General features: G+C 37.1%; 1 protein-coding gene across 15 annotated transcripts in view; it reads left to right on the top strand.

Annotated features, from left to right (window-relative positions):
- PICALM (phosphatidylinositol binding clathrin assembly protein) overlaps positions 1-12,797 on the top strand; it is a 102,193-nt gene extending 89,396 nt beyond the window's left edge. For 14 of the 15 annotated variants that reach the window (XM_086678518.1, XM_086678510.1, XM_086678516.1 and 11 more), the window contains 2 exons: positions 10,052-10,154; positions 11,425-12,797. In XM_086678518.1, coding sequence (XP_086534644.1) covers positions 10,052-10,144 — 93 coding nt within the window. In that variant the 3' untranslated portion in view covers positions 10,145-10,154; positions 11,425-12,797. The remainder of the gene's footprint in view (positions 1-10,051; positions 10,155-11,424) is intronic. The other variant, XM_086678512.1, reaches the window with a different exon arrangement.
- The last annotated feature ends 3,447 nt before the right edge of the window (positions 12,798-16,244 follow it).

The raw sequence follows: 16,244 nt of genomic DNA, 5'->3' as shown, positions 1-16,244 counted from the left end.
TAAGTATCCAGTTTTCTGCTGCTACTTATTATCTTTGCCACAAGGCCTTTATCTGTCATAAAGTAGATTTATTCTTTATTTATTCTTTAAGTTTTTATTTTAATTCTAGTTAGTTAACACATAGTGTTATATTAGTTTCAGGTATATAGTGTAGTGATTCAACAATTCCATACATGTCCCAGTGTTCATTCTTCACTAATTCTTTAGTCATCTCTCATGCCCTTTCAGTACTTCTATCTAAAGTTCTTTTCCTTATCCTGTATTATTTTTCTTTATAGAACTTACCACTATCTAACATCTGTTCATCTGTCCCATCTGTCTGTCCATCACCCATCCGTCCGTCCGTCCGTCCATCCATCCATCCATCCATCCATCCATCCATCCATCCATCCAGTGTAACAAGAGACTCCTGTAGTAGATTGTAAGCCTCCTAGAGGCAGGCTTCTATGTGGCTTGTTTACTTCTGTGTCCCTGGTTCTTAGAATAGTACCTGACTCGTAATAGTTTTGAACATTGTCAAACAAGTGAATCTGGTTGAAAAACTTTCCTTTTCTATTGTGTAACTTACTTGTTCCTCATTGACCTCTCTTTTTACTTATTTATGACCACTGTAATAATTTAGAGCAATGTTTAAGATTGGTTTAATTTGTTAGCTAATGGTTATTGTAACCTAAAATATTTGACAACTGTCACCTAAGGAATGAAGATACTTTTAATTTCGTGATTGATTTTTTTTTTAAGTTTATTTATTTAGTATTTCTGAGAGAGCAAGTGAGAGCACGCTCAAGCAAGCGCACAAGTAGGGAAGGGGCAGAGAGAGAGGGAGACAGAATCTGAAACAGGCTCCAGACTCTGCGCTGTCAGCATAGAGTCCAACACAGTGCTCAAACTCATGAGCCACGAGCCGCTGTGGCTCCCCTATGATTGACTATTTTTAATAATTAAAACAATTAAACTATGTTTGAAGTAGGTGAGTTTTTTTCATGTTTTAGTTTTTAATTGTTCTTAGGTAGTCCCTTGAATTAATTTTGTCCATTCAAATGCTAGCTGTAACCAGATAGTTACATTTTAAAATTTTTTTAACGTTTATTCTTTTTTGAGAGACGGAGCACGAGTGGGGGAGGGGCAGAGAGAAAGAGAGAGAGAGAGAGAGAGAGAGAGAGAGAATATCTGAAGCAGGCTCCAGACTCTGAGCTGTCAGCACAGAGCCTGACATGGGGCTCGAACTCAAACAGATTGTGACGTGAGCCCAAGTTGGACACTTAAACGACTGTGCCATCCAGGTGCCCCCCCAGAATAATTTTTCTTAATGAATTACCTTTCAGTTCTCTCATTATTTCCTCTGCCCCTTTTTTCAGTTGGATTCCTACTTGAAGACCAACACCATCTTTGTATGTGGTAAATGAAATGGTAATTTAAATGTAAAATGAAATCCCATTAAAATAGAACCTTTTAATCAAATCCCAGTACTACACCTAGTGCCAAAAATCTTTCCCTGCTCCTTGAAGTGCCTTTTTGAGTCCTGTTACTCGCCCAGAACGTTACTTGTATCTTCTGGTCTTGTGATTATTCTAAATAAAGTTAATATTTTTGAGAGTATATCAGCCCTCCTAGATATGTTCATCTTATTACATTTAATGAGCCATTCCAAACAATGTGTTCTGTGTCCTACATTATATCTAGGTTATAAGTGCTGCATTAGTGCCTGTTAACTAATACCTTCCGGATGGCTGTTAGCTCAGACTAGACTATTCTGTTCTTTAGTATATTGTCTTTAATAGACTACACTGTAGTATTTATTATAGTAGTGAAATTATGACTTTCTATACACTTACCCTGTTCTCATCTCATTTTTTTGTGCAGGCTTATTCTGTATTTTTTAGATAGTTTTGTGTAACTGTTAGTTGTTTAAAAAGATGGGGATTATGTTCTGTTTCATGCCCAACACTGTAGCTTAAAAAAATACATATGTGTTCTACATTAGTGCATCTTCCTAGATGTTTGACTACATGGAAAATACCAGCTCCCTGTGGTTAGTGATTTTTTTTTTTTTCTCTTCTGTGCTTCCTCTCAGTTTTATTCACTATTTAATGGCTTGTTACAAGTGTGCCTTTTTGTTAACTAGAGTAGAATGGGACTCTTACACCCTCTCTTAATGGTGTTTTATGTAAATCTTACTGATACTTACTGGTGTATACATGGAAATGTCCATTGCTGACCAGTAGTTTGTTAAACTTATCCTGCATTGCAATATGCAGCTATTCTATTAGAAATGGAGACAGTTAATCTAGTTAGTTTCAGTTTTCTTTTGAAAGTCATTATGATGTGAAATAACACTCTTTTATTGAATATCAGGCAGTTTAGATGTTGTTGAAGATCCTAAGGGCGGGGGGTTGGGGGGGGGGAGGTGGGAGTGAATGTTGTGTTAGTTATGTTCTTATCACTTCCTTGTATGAGAAACTCACTCTGATTCCATACCAATCTATTTTCCCAAAAGCAATATGAAAAACAGAATGTTACACTTGGGTATTTAATTTTTAAAATAGCTTTTAAGAGTTTTATTGGTTTTGATTGGTATTGTTATATTTTTGTTTGTTTTTTAAATGGAGGCTTGCGAGTTTTGTTTATGGAGGATATGGCTAAAGATGCAAAATGGATGCTGTGTTTTGTTTGTAATGGCCAGTTTGGCCAATTTTAAATAAGTCTGACATCAGTTAAGTGTCTGAAAGGAAACAAAGGCTTGTTGTGAGTGCCTTTTCCCCTTCTAAATAGGAACACTGTTAGATATAGGAATAATTCAAGTTTTACAAAAAATTGCCTTTTTAATGACTTTCTTGTGTGTCAGAATTAGTGACTCTTTTTGTTATTGGGGCTTAGTTTCTTTCTCTTTTTTTCTTTCTTTCTTTTTTTTTCTTTTTAAACTTTCCTGGTGCATTAATTGTGGGTGTTGGCAGTGCCTCTTCTGTCAGCTGATCTGTCCAGCTGGATTTCTGTGAAAAAGGCCTTTTGCCTTGTCAGCAGTGTGTTATGCTCATTTATTCTTGCCTGGTAGACTGTAAGGAAATTTATTTTGGGAATTGGGATTTAGCACCATAGGTGAGAGTGGTTCTGTAGTCCCCAGGGCACACGTGAATCAGTCAAAAATTTGAGGAGTCCCATCTGCTGACAATTGAAGATATTAAGACAACCTGTAGAGTAAGACCTTCTTACTGGGTTTTTGCTGAGGACTTTCTTTGCAAAAGTAGAGATCTAATTTCTTGTCTTGAAACCAGAACATATTCTTAAAATCTTGAATGACTGTAAAGTTCTACAAAATCTTCATGATGAACATCAGTGACCATATACAGCACTGTATAGATGAAAACACAACAGTTTATTGACTGTTTAACATTTACTAGAGAAGTCCCTTTTAAAAAATTATTTCTCTACTCTCACTATAATTTTTTCCTGTATGTTAAATATAGCCATAAAGTCTAGGTAAGTTGAAATTAATTGGGATAGCAGATTTTAGAGAGGAAACGAAGCACCTGCCTTGGTGTCAGCAGATTTGCATTTGAGTCTACTGTTAAGTGTCCTTAGACTGCCTGTAACAAGGTGGACCACAAACTTGATGGCTTAAAACAGAAGTGTATTCTCACAGTTCAGGAGGCTAGAAATCTGAAAACAGGGTGTCAGCAGGGCCATGCTCCTTCCAAATCCTCCAGAGTAAGATCCTTCCTTTCTTCTTTTCAGAGGGAAAGATGTAGCCCCAGTCACTTTTTGGTTGGCACTTTAGTCTCTGCCTCTGTCACATGGCATCCTCCTGTGTCTGTCTGCATGTGGCATTTCCCTCTTATAAAGACACCAGTCATTGTATTAGGGCCCATTTTAACGACTTCATCTTAACTTGATGACATCTGCAGAGACGCTGTTTCCCTAAGGTCACATTCAGAGATAGGTCCTGGGGTTTGGGTCTTCATGTTTTTGTGGGAGGACACAATTCAATAGTGTCACCTTCTCACTAACAGTATTTCAGGGCAAGTTGCCTAAGTAACTTGCATGGACCTCAGTTTCCTTATCTGTAAAATGGTAATTTTACCTTGTGTACTTTATGTTTGCCGTAAGAATCAAATAAAAATATTTGAAATTGCTTAGGGATGTGGAGGTTTGTTGTTTTTCTTTGTTGATTATTATAAGGAACTTTTTTGTTTTTAGAAGGAAATTTTATAAGGTTGCTTCATATTCAGTGCTTGTCTCTATTTCCATATTCTAATTCTAATACAGTTTATATTTCTTTCCATGCATTACAAGTAATCTTGATTGTAAATAATTCATACTTCATTACTTTGAAACCTTAATTACGACTCACTATTGTCTGACAACATCAGATGTAAATACGCAGGCATAGGCCACGGTGGTGAGATGGGGAAGTCGGGCTGAGCACAGCATGCTTTAGGGCATTGATCGTCCACATGCGCAGTGTACTGTGGACATCGTTCTTAAGAACCAAGATACATCATTCTTCAGGACTGTATCAGAAGCACCTTAATTGGCTCACCATTTATGGAAGATAGTGTTACCCAGAAGTATAAAACTTTAGTTTATAATAATTGAAATATTTGTTTGGACCAAATAAAAAAACTACTGTGTTTTGGGGGAGGGGTTAACTTTTTTGTGGAAATTCAATATATATTGAATTCAATATATATTCAATATATAAATTTTTAGTGGAAACTCAGTATATAAATCAGGCAAAAGCAAGCTCATATATGGAAGACAGTTGGAAAAACTTTTTTAACCAAGCTGAAGTGCTGCATTTCCAATAAATGGCAAATAAGTAGTACATTATAGGCACATTTCATTATTTTGTCTTCTGGCACCAGTTGACATAAACCTTAGCTTTTCATTCTCTTTGGTTTTTGAGGAGTAAGAAGTTGAAATCTAGTAGGAATCAGCAGTGAGCACTTATTTCAACTAAGTTGAGCCAGTGTTCTGTGATGCCCACCCATTAAGTAGGATTTTAAAAGGACTTCTCTTACTCTAGGAAGCACTTATGATATACAGCAGATGTTTATTTTTAGGTCAGTTAATATTTTCGCCCAGAGTTTAGGAAATCTTGTAATCTATTTCCCTTTCTCCAGTTTGGTTTTCTTTAACTATTGGTCAATGTAGGTTGCCCTAATTCTAATGAGATGACGTTAGATGCCATTTTGGAATAACTTATTGCTTCCGTATTAACAGTTGTAAATTATTATAGACTCTAGCAGTAGTCTGATGCCCTCAAGATGAGTAGTGCTTTAAGGGTGACAGGAGTAATGGTGGCATAACTTTGTGATATTACTGATGGGCAGAAACCCAAGATGGGGTTATGTTGAGCACAAACCCAAGAAGCAGTTATCAGAGGTACTAGAGTAAACCTACAGGGCAGGCCCTCTACCTTCCACAGTAAAGAAATCCTTTTAGCCACACTTCACAGGGACAAAGGAGGAATAGCTTTATCTTTAATACAAAATACCGGAATGCAACACTGTATACTTATGTTCCTATGCAACTGGATCCAATTGCACCACTAGTGTCCTGGCCATGTTCTGTTCATATTCATATGTTCATATTATCCACAAACAACTTCCTGTCCTGATGTTCTGTAACTCTGTGTTCAGTTTTATAACTGGTATTTCTGCCTCTGAGTGTTTTGATTGTACAGCATTATCGGGAAAATGTTTTTTTTTAAGCATGTAACCCTTAGTGTATGTATATTTATAAATTATATATTCCTACAGCAATATACAAAAATAGAAGTGTTAAATAGGTAAAAATTAAGAGAGAAGTTCTAGGTTTTATTTCTAATGTCCTACTTTGTAGATCATTTTTATTTTTATACACAGCATGTTTTATCACCAAAAAGCATTTTAATTTAACATGTTATAGAATGCTTACTATGTGTAAATGGTTGCTAGTTTCTGAACAAGAATCAGGTAAAGTATATTTTCTCCGTTTAAGGTGAGTATAATATGGACAAACAAGTGACTGGTTGATGGCACAATAAGAACGATTAGAAGAGAAACACAGAGTGTTGAGAACACAGTGGAAGAATATGAGCAACATAGATTCAGAGTTGGGCTCTTATTTAAGAATAGAAGAGCATTTGATTGTAGGTGTAATTAGCATTTGAGCTACTAATATATGCCAGGCAACATACTGGTTGCTTTATGTATATTTTAATTCTCAAGATGGTCTTAAAGGGAGACACGCATATCAGGTCTAGATAGTCTAAACATTTCATAAAAAAGCCAGGATTAGATTCAATGCCATCCTTCTTCGAAACTCTGTCATCCCGGACAAAGGAAGTAATACCCATTTTTCTCTTAAGATGTTGACTTCTCCGCCAAAGACAAAGTGAATCTCTACAGCATTGCTATTTGCTACCCAGGCTTTGGGGTGACTGCAGAATTCATATGGAAAGAAAAGATGTGGCAAAGTTGCTTCTTTAAGAATTTTAAGCAGAGCCAATGATATGTCAGAAATTTATCCTTAAATATCAATTCTTCACTCTCTCCAAAGCTTTCACTTGGACTAGTCTCTCTCTGAGACTGCTGTTATTTTCTTGTTCTAACCTGAAATTTTCTTTCTTTGCTGTTGGACAGGAGTCTAATGAAGGAGTAACCATTTTTGTTTTATGACATTTGGTGTAGCAGTAGAATTCTTTGTTTAAAAAAAAGCCTTTTAAGTGTGTTTGCCATTTATTAAAGATAACTTATGTTTTCTGTACTCTGTCTTTATTATACGAAACATAGCTACAAGCAAAAAAATCCTTGCTCTATAGATAAAAGCAAAAGTTTTTGGTAACATTAGAATTTTTGTTTTCATGTCAACATTATTTTTTAAAAGTTGACTAGGGTGGAGGGAAGGGGTAGAAGAATTTCAGGTAAGAGTTACCATCATCAGTTACTTGTAAATCTTAGTGCTTCTGTTTATGTGCTGCCCTTTGACTGCTTCTCAATATTTTATTTTCCTATAAAATGAGAAAGGAAGAGTAAGTAATATGTCTGTATTAGACTCACGGTAAATGACTACTTTCTTTAAAGGGCATATTCCTTTGTGGTATAGGTCAGTTTAATTTGAACAAACTGTGATAGGTATGCTCATTTTTTTATAGGTCTGTGGGAATTGGTATAGAGAATATTACTTGAAATAAATGGGTAATTGGCTATGTTTTGTCTTTTTGTGATGGCATATTTGTAATAGGACTTAATTGGAATGGTCACCTACAGTTTGTTTTTTGCTGACTTTTAAAAGTTGGTGATTTTACAGTTAACAAAGATAGTTGGATTTTTTTTTTTTCTTAAATTAGTTGTATTTTAGTACTGGAGCCCTACATAGGCTCTGATTTACTCACTTAAGTAAAGGAGGGGCAGCTCTTTTACTTGCAGGTGCTCCCACCAGATCCTGTTGCCCTGTTTTGCTCTTTTGTTCTTCCTCCTTTCCTTGAGCAGTAATTGGGCTATTACAGTATATTTCCTTTACTTTTTTATCCTTATTTACTACTCAGAACTGGCTACTTCTCACCAGTGCATCGTGTGTCTGTGCTTTGGTACAGGTGCCAGGAAGAGGTGGGTACAGGTGGTCCAGGGCTGCTTCGTGGCCCCTCCCTTAGCACTCTCCAGTCAGCCAAACCAATTTGGGCCATCATTTCATATGCTTGGGATGAGCATTGATGATTTGAAACTTACTACAGGGGTATTAGATCTTGTTTTCTCATGTTTTAATTTAGCTACATATTTATAAATGTAAGATAAACGTGTAGATTTTACCAATTTAAGAGACTAGTAGTAGTATTAGAAACTGGCACTTTCCCCCTCCAAAGATATTGATCTTCTTTAACATTATTTGTAAGCCTGTGGGACTTCTCCCTATCAGTATGCTCCACATTGAGAAGAATAGAAGGGGCATTTTCCTCTGGGACTGGCAGGTTTTCAGACTGCCTGCTGTCCTCATAAAACATGTGATTTAAGAAGACATTTTACTATGGGCTCTCATAGGAGACTTCAGATTTTGGATGCAATCTATCCACAATAAGCAGGGATTTTTGTTGTTTTTGTTTCTAACTTCAAGTGAAAGAATCTGTTTTGGAGAGAAACCCAGTTAATCTTAGACTCAATCCAGCTCAGTGACTGATGATCACTTTGCATACAATCATTCTTGTTTCTGAATGGTCATCCATGCTTGCTCTGAAGTGGGGAGTAGGAGGGGCGCCTGGGTGGCGCAGTCGCTCGTCTCAGGCTTGTGAGTTCGAGCCCCATGTTGGGCTCTGTTAACAGCTCAGAGCTTGGAGCCTGCTTCAGATTCTGTCTCCCTCTCTCTCTCTCTGCCCCTCCCCAGCTCATGCTCTGTCTCTGTCTCTCTCAAAAATAAACATTAAAAATAATAACAAAATTGAAGTGGGGAGAAGGAGACGTCTTTTCAATTAAGCTGCACCTTAATCTGTCTCTACCTGGATGTTATTTGAATCCCCAAACCCAGAGAGCTGCTCCATCCTCCCGTCTGTAGCTGCTTGTGTAATTCCATCATCTTTCCATTGTCTCTTTCCATTGTCTTAGAACATTTATTTCTGAGAACAAAGTATGGATCAGGAAAATGACTCAACCACTAAAATAACTGAGGATGATTTCTCAACTTTTAAATTGACTTTGGCATCTACAATAACAAATTGCATGTACTTGTGATGTAATATTTGCTGAAAGTCATTGGCTATCCATTTTCTATAGTGCTTTTCTTAAAAAAAAAAAATTAAAGGTAGAAATGAGATCACCTTTAACTAGCAAAGACAGATTATGAGGCTTGAAATCTGTTATAGAATTTGAATGTTGGAAGTATGAATTGAAACCATTCCCACTTGATCATCTTTGATTTAGTACTCAATTGAACATCCCTAAAAGGACGACTCATTTCATAATAGCCCCGTGCTTGCATGCCTTTGCATTCTTTTGCAGGGGGAGAGAAAAAAAAAAAAAATTAAAGTTTACTCCAAACTAGGGGCACCTAGGTGGTTTAGTCGGTTTAATGTCGACTTTGGCTCAGATCATGATCTCACGGTTCTTGGGTTCCAGCCCCATGACAGCTCAGAGCCTGGAGTCTGCTTCAGATTCTGTGTCTACCTCTCTCTCTGCCCCTCAACCGCTCATGCTCTCTCTCTGTCTCAAAAATAAATAAACATTAAAAAAAAAACCATAAAAAAGTTTACTCCAAACTAAAATGGCTCGGGTTTGGTTTGAAATACTCAAAGTAGGTTTGGTGACATAGGAAAATGAACATCTTTGTTCTTCAGGAACTGTCTTTCTTTGAAGGAATACTAAAGATATGTTATTGAGTTTAATAAACGATTTGCCTCAAATTAAATGATAGCAGCTAATTCCAAGAATCAAACAAATGTAATAAAGTAGAAAACAGAATCAAAGATCTGAAGTATTCCCTATATTCAAGGTATTATGTGGGCAGTTAGACTAGGTGACCTCAAAGATCACTTTCACCTCTTAGTATATGCATCAGCTACAGCATATCCAGAGAAACAGGCAGGAGACAACTCCATGTGAAAAAAGTGTGACCGTCCACCTCTTAGGAGGAAGGAAGGAAAGACTATTGCAGCTAGATGCGTTTGGTTTGGACTGAGGTTGGACTTTGCACAGCTTTTGACAGATAGCCTGGATACACGAAGCCATCTTCCCTCAATTAAAAAGGAAAAAATCACAAGCACTTCTTCTCTCCCCTGCACCCCCAATAGAAGTCTTAACTGTGGGTCAGCTTTTATCGACCTTTTTGAATAAGATACTTTATTCCTCTGGAATTTCAGAAACAATTTGTTTTCTGAAAAACACATGCCATTTGGATACCCTTTAAGTTGACATGTGATTGAAACTTTTGTTTTAATAATTCCATTTTCTCTAAAGGCTGCCTTTATATTTATTAAAGATGACAAAACAAAAACCACTTCTTCTTTCATTACATTTTCTGCTTTCATGTTCTGTCATTCAGAGATCTTTTTTTCTTTCCCTCTCTCTGTCTTCTTTTCCCCCAGCTGTCGGCAGCATCCAGCCCCTCCAGTCACAGTCCTCACAGAGCTTCAGGAAAGGACCCTTTTGCAGAGCTCTCTTTGGAGGATTTCTTATAAATCACTTTAGGTATTATTGCTGCTTGTTGGGGGAGATGGGGACTTATATACTTTAAAAATTTATCAAGTGTTAAACACAATTCACTCTTCTCCTTTGTTTCTTTAAAGGACTCTAGGTTCTCTCTTTTCCTCCTCCTTCTCTGTTCTTTAGGTGAAAAATAAAAATAGATCAAAATAGGACATAAGGACAAACAACTTTTGGAAAATACCTTTAACATAATTAGAAGGTGTGAAATCAAGGAACCATCTTTCATGTTTACATGTGAGCATCCACTGCCCACAGCAGATGGATGAGATCAAATACCACCCTTAAAAACTGGGTATTTTCATCAGTCTTAAAAGATTTGCATAGAAAACATAATTTTACACACTGGATTAGAGCTTGATTAGGAGCATCTCTAGTTTTAATATAATGTCCTTGAATGTTAGTTGTGAAGAATTCATTTTAACTGTTTCTTAAAGTGTTATGTTTATGTGTGCCTTTTCATTTAAAAATAGTAACATTTTCCCCAAAACAGACTTTTGTTTTATTTTTAAATTAAGGGCAAGGGAACACTTCTGTCCTTTTTGATAGAAGGATTCTGTGCTTGATTCACACTGCCTCTTTTTGTTGGAAGACAGTGTAATTTGTTCTTCTTGGTGCTCTAACCCCCAGTGTGTAGGTATATAGCTTCTAGATCTTTGAGAGTTTGTATTCTTCTGATTTGACAAGTTTATTAGCACATCTGCTTCAGTAATGTCTTTGGAGGAACAGTTTAAGGGAATTCATGAGTGAAGTATCTGAGCAAATAGTGATGCCCTGTTGAAATCTTTTCCTGTGTAGATCTTTGAGATTTTGATTTATGTTAGTAAAGAAATGATTTAGTAAGCATATTACAGTTCCCTCAATTATCTCTAATTTTATGACATCATTTGTAAATAATAATTCACACTTTGCTTTTCTAAATGAGATTTTTCACATAGAATATTTGTGTTTATGGAGAGATGTTCTGAACTTGTTATTGAAAAGTTGCTCGTTCATATTCTTTCTTCTCCATCTCTTGGTTTTTAATAATTAGAAAGATCTATTTGAAGTCCCTATAGTTAGTCTTTACATATTGAGTTTTGACACATGATAAGCTGATAATACTGACTTAGTTTGGTGATCAGCATTGTGATAAACATGCTATAAACATTTCTGGGCCAGTTGAATGGTAAAAGCCACAAAGCATTTTTATTTGTGAGAAGACTTCCTAGAATGCAGTGAATCAACTTACACTCTTTTTTTTTTTTTTTTCCAGATACAGTTTATGTAACTAGATGGAAGAGAATGGAATTATTCCAAAAAGACAAGTGCTCAAGCAGCAAATACTTACTTCGAGCAAAATCCAAACTGCTGTCTCTTAAACTCTCTTCTTCCATTAGAATGCTACAGTAACCCAGTGAAGGCCCATGAAGGAAATTGGGACTAGTATATAGGAGAACGTATCAATACAGTTTATAAAGCCAAGAATTGCCATGATTTCAGACTAAGATCTTTTTGGTGACTAACCCTTCAGTTCTTTCAACTCTTATTAATACCCATAATCAGTAACCTACCAAGAAAAAAGCCCTTATTTGGAAAGTGTGAAATTTGTATTTGGAAAAGCTGCCTGGAGAGAAGAGCTGTGTCCTTTCCTGTAATGCAACAGGACTCTTTTGGGGGGATCAAAATCATAATTCTTAATTAATGCAGTATCTTTCTTTTCTCCAGTCCTCACAGACACAGAAACAGTAACTAAAATTAACTTTTCTTTTAAAAAATTATATATTCAGTTTGCAGTAGACATTCCTTAAGTATTTGTATTTATTTATGATTATCAATTTACGTAACATTAATATTGTATCAGACCTCCTTATGAAAATGAGTATGGATGTAAACAGTATGTTTGATTTTTATCCATAAGAATGAATCTGATTCCGAATGCTTTTCAGCTGACATACAGAGCACTAAATATTTTAAGGCAAGTCCATAGGTCTGAATCGCTTCAGAATTCTCAGTCTCTATGGGATTTAGGGAAGCATTATAAATGCATTAATCCTTATAGTCAATTCTGTGCCTAGGATTTTGCAAGGGAACAGTTCACTGACTAGGAAAAGCACTACATTTTAAATTCAGCATTAGTGCATTGGGAAGGAACTTTACTGCTTTGTGCTTGGCATGTCATTATTTTCCATTTGACATTAGGGCCTTTCCAAAATGAATGTGAGGAATTGCTTTCACTTCAAGACTTTCCTTCTTTTCAGTAAAACTCTAGGAGGTGTTATGGGGGGAGGGAAGGGGACAAAATCCTTGAAACCTTTTATTTGGCTCATGCCATGTTATGATCATGTACCTTTTAAATAAGGGGAAATAGTATCTTTAAAGTTAATGTCTAGCCAAGAGTTTAGTTAACGAAGAATTAAACTGCACTGTTGATCGGTGCTTTGTGTAAATACATCTTAACGTTTCGGTTGAGAGGGGCCTTAAGAAGGACAGTTCGTTGTAGGAAAGCAATTCTGTACATGAGTTTAAGCATACTTGTTGCATTGTCTCTGCAGATTCTATTTTTGTTTACAATATTAAAATGTATGTTAGCAAAAATGGGTGGATTTTCAAATAAAATGCAGCTTCCACAAAATTTTTGTTATGGTATTCTGGTCTGAGGTGCATTTTTTTCCTTTTTCCTTTTTCCTTATCATCAGTATCATTTTTTGCTAATAAAAATATACCCAGGTGATTATATTTGCTGATTTAATAAAATGTAAATTTTATTTGTTTTAACTTAATTTCCTTAAGGATTTTTCTTTGTACTTTTTTGTCACTTTTTAGACTCATTGATAATCTAAACTACTTATTAAATTGTTTATGTCTTTTGATCAGATGCCTTCAGTCAGGTAAGTTTAAGGGAGAAAATGCTTGATGTTTGGCATATTAATGCATGTGTTTATTGTGCCAAGGAAACCTCTGACTGTATCGTGTTTCATATTGAAGAGTAAGTAGGATTCAGAGTACATGAGAAAGGGATTAAAGGCTTTGTGTTGATAATTATCTGCATAGTATTTGCCATGGTTGGAAAAAATTCATCTGTAGCCAATATACTTTGTTAACTTTACTAGTTTTTAAGTTTCACTATCATTAAACCATTTTCATATAAACTGGGAAATTGTACTTTTGTAGTTAACTTCCTTAACATTCTCACAGATTTTGATTTGTCTTATGTTGAGTGGATGTTCATATTTCAGGTCTATGGCTTGTCCTTTTATAATTACAGCAGCAGTAGTGTTTTGTATGTTTATGAAGGTGCTTTATAAATATTTTCATCCTATTGCTGAAAAAACTTCTGGGCTTGTTGGATAGGTATTATCCATATTTTACCCATTTTACAAATTGAAATCAGGAATTAGAAAAGGAACTTGATCAGGTTGATAAGCTAATAGAGGAGTCTGGTCTTTAGTTTCATGGTCCATTGTCCTTTTTATGACCTGCTGTTGTTAATTCAGGTGTATAAACTAAACAAAGATTTGTATCCCTGTGCAGTGTAGACCGATGACTACTCTTCATTTTTTATAGAAGAAAGTTTTATATAGAAAGTTTTATAGAAGCTTTGTTTTCCAATAGGTTCTTATTTAAAATAGCTCTTCCAGGGGCGCCTGGGTGGCTTCTCGTTTAAGTGTCCGACTTCGGCTCAGGTCATGATATCACTGTTCACAAGTTCAAGCTCTGCGTCAGGCTCTGTGCTGACAGCTCCGAGCCTGGAGCCTGCTTCACATTCTGTGTCTCCCTCTTTCTCTGTCCCTCCTCTGCTCACACTTTGTCTCTCAAAAATAATAAAAACATTAAAAATTTTTTTTGAATAGCTCTTCCATGGGGCACCTGGCTGGCCCAGTGGTAAACCAAGTGACTCTTAATCTCAGGGTCATGAGTTCAAGCCCCACATTGGACTTGGAGCCTACTTAAAAACACACAAAAACCATAGAATAGTTATCTGCTACGAAACGTAATTTTTTTGTGTGCACGTGCATGCACGAGTGGGGCAGGGGCAGAAGGGGAGATGGAGGTTTTTTTTTTTTTTTTCCAGCTACAAATATATATTTTACAATCCTTTTATTTTTATGGAAGTATAGTTAGCATACAGTGTTATAGTAGTTTCAGGTGCACAACATAATGATTCAACAAACGAATACATTACTCAGTGCTCATCACATTTAGTGTATTTTTTTCCAAATTTTTTAAATTTACATCCAAGTTAGCATATAGTGCAACAATGATTTCAGGAGTAGATTCTTTAATGCCCCTTACCCATTTAGCCCATCACCCTTCCAGCAACCCTCTGTCTGTTTTCTATATTTAAGAGTCTCTTAGGTTTTGTCCCCCTTCCTGTTTTTATATTCTTTTTGCTTCCCTTCCCTTATGTTCATCTGTTTTCTGTCTTAAATTCCTCATGAGTGAAGTCATGATATTTGTCTTTCTCTACTTTCACTTAGCATAATACTTTCTAGTTCCATCCATGTAGCTGCCAATGGCAAGATTTCATTCTTTCACTGCCGAGTAATACTTCTTTATCCATTCATCTGTCGATGGACATTTGGGCTCTTTCCATACTTTGGCTATTGTTGATAGTGCTGCTATAAACATTAGGGTGCATGTGCCCCTTCGAAACAGCACACCTGTATCCCTGGTAGTTTATCCCTGGATAAATACCTAGTAGTGCCATTGCTAGGTTGTAGGATAGTTCTATTTTTAATTTTTTTGAGGAACCTCCATAATGTTTTCCAGAGTGGCTGCACTGTCATAGACTCTGGGTCTAAAGTTTTCTCTTGTCTGGCAAGAGAGTAGGACTCAGGATGAAAAGCGGGAGATGGCTAAATGTCCAGGAAAAGACAAGAGCCCCGAATAAGGGTCCTTGCCTGTTTTTATTAGGATCAGAAGGCTTACAAACATGGCGGTGGATGTGCACAAAGAGACAATAAATCTGTGAACATTAACTTGTGGATGTGAGGGAAAGGGGGTCTTCAAGATATTTGGGGTTAGGGGTTTGGGTTAATAGAAAGCAAAATCCTGACGCCGGGCAGTCTGGCGGAAGGTTGTTTGCAGCGGACGTGAGGCAGCACCTTTGTTTATCTTAGCTAGCCTAAGGGATGAGACTGGGGAAATCACCTCAGGGTTGACAAGGCACCTTTTCTTTTGTTAACCATCTCTCCTCTGGGCTGCTTCACCTGCAGCACAGAGGTCTATAGACCTATTTACCTGTTTACCTAACAGTCCTTTCTTCCTGTGAAAGCAGCTTTCTGCTATAGTACTAAATTGGGGGTGCTTCCACTCTGAATATCTAATCTTGTTTATTTCCTATACCTATGTTCTATATTGGTGCCTGGGCACCTCCCTATTTTGGGGCCTTTGCCTCTCCCTCTCTATTCTGGGGGCTTAAGCCCCCTTTCTCTATCCTTACTCACCTAATCTTGTTTACCCAAACTCACCTGTGAGCAACCTATGGCTTTGTACTTCTTTATGCCTTGTTAATCCATTGGTGTAAGCCCGGGGGATTCCTAAGTTTATCCTCCACAGCTCCTCCACAGTTGGCATTCCCACCAGCAGTGCATAAGAGATCTTCCTGGGAGAGAGATTCTTAAGCAGGCTCCACATTTCAGCATGGAGCCCGAGGCAGGGCTCAATCCCATGACCCTGGGGATCATGACCTGAGCCGAAATCAGGAATCCAGTGCTCAGCCAACAGACTAAGCCACCCAGGCTTCCCCCAAAAATGATTTTAAGGTTGGTTTTGAAATAAAAATAGCCATGTGAGAATCGCCTGGGGAGCTAACCTTAGCTCAGTCTGAGCCTTCCACACTCAGGCACCCTGCCTGTCTCCCTTGAGACTGGGTACTTGTCAGCTGTCTTATACCCCATTTAAAGAAGCACAGGGTTATCATGCCCTTGCCCCTCGACTGGGACTGTAGGGAAGAAAGTATCAACAAAGTAGATCATCCCCACTCCCCACCTGCACCTGGACTCCATGCTGTCTGCACTAATGCAGAACTTCCAGTTGATTTCCTTGGCCTTTCTGGAACACTTTACATGGAAGCATCAGGCACACCACACG

Source organism: Puma concolor, chromosome D1 (genome assembly GCF_028749965.1).
Source record: "Puma concolor isolate L17-30 chromosome D1, mPumCon1.1.hap2, whole genome shotgun sequence".
NCBI lineage: Eukaryota > Metazoa > Chordata > Mammalia > Carnivora > Felidae > Puma > Puma concolor.
Note: the sequence above shows the minus strand (reverse complement) of the source record. Positions and strands in the feature narration are given on the sequence as shown.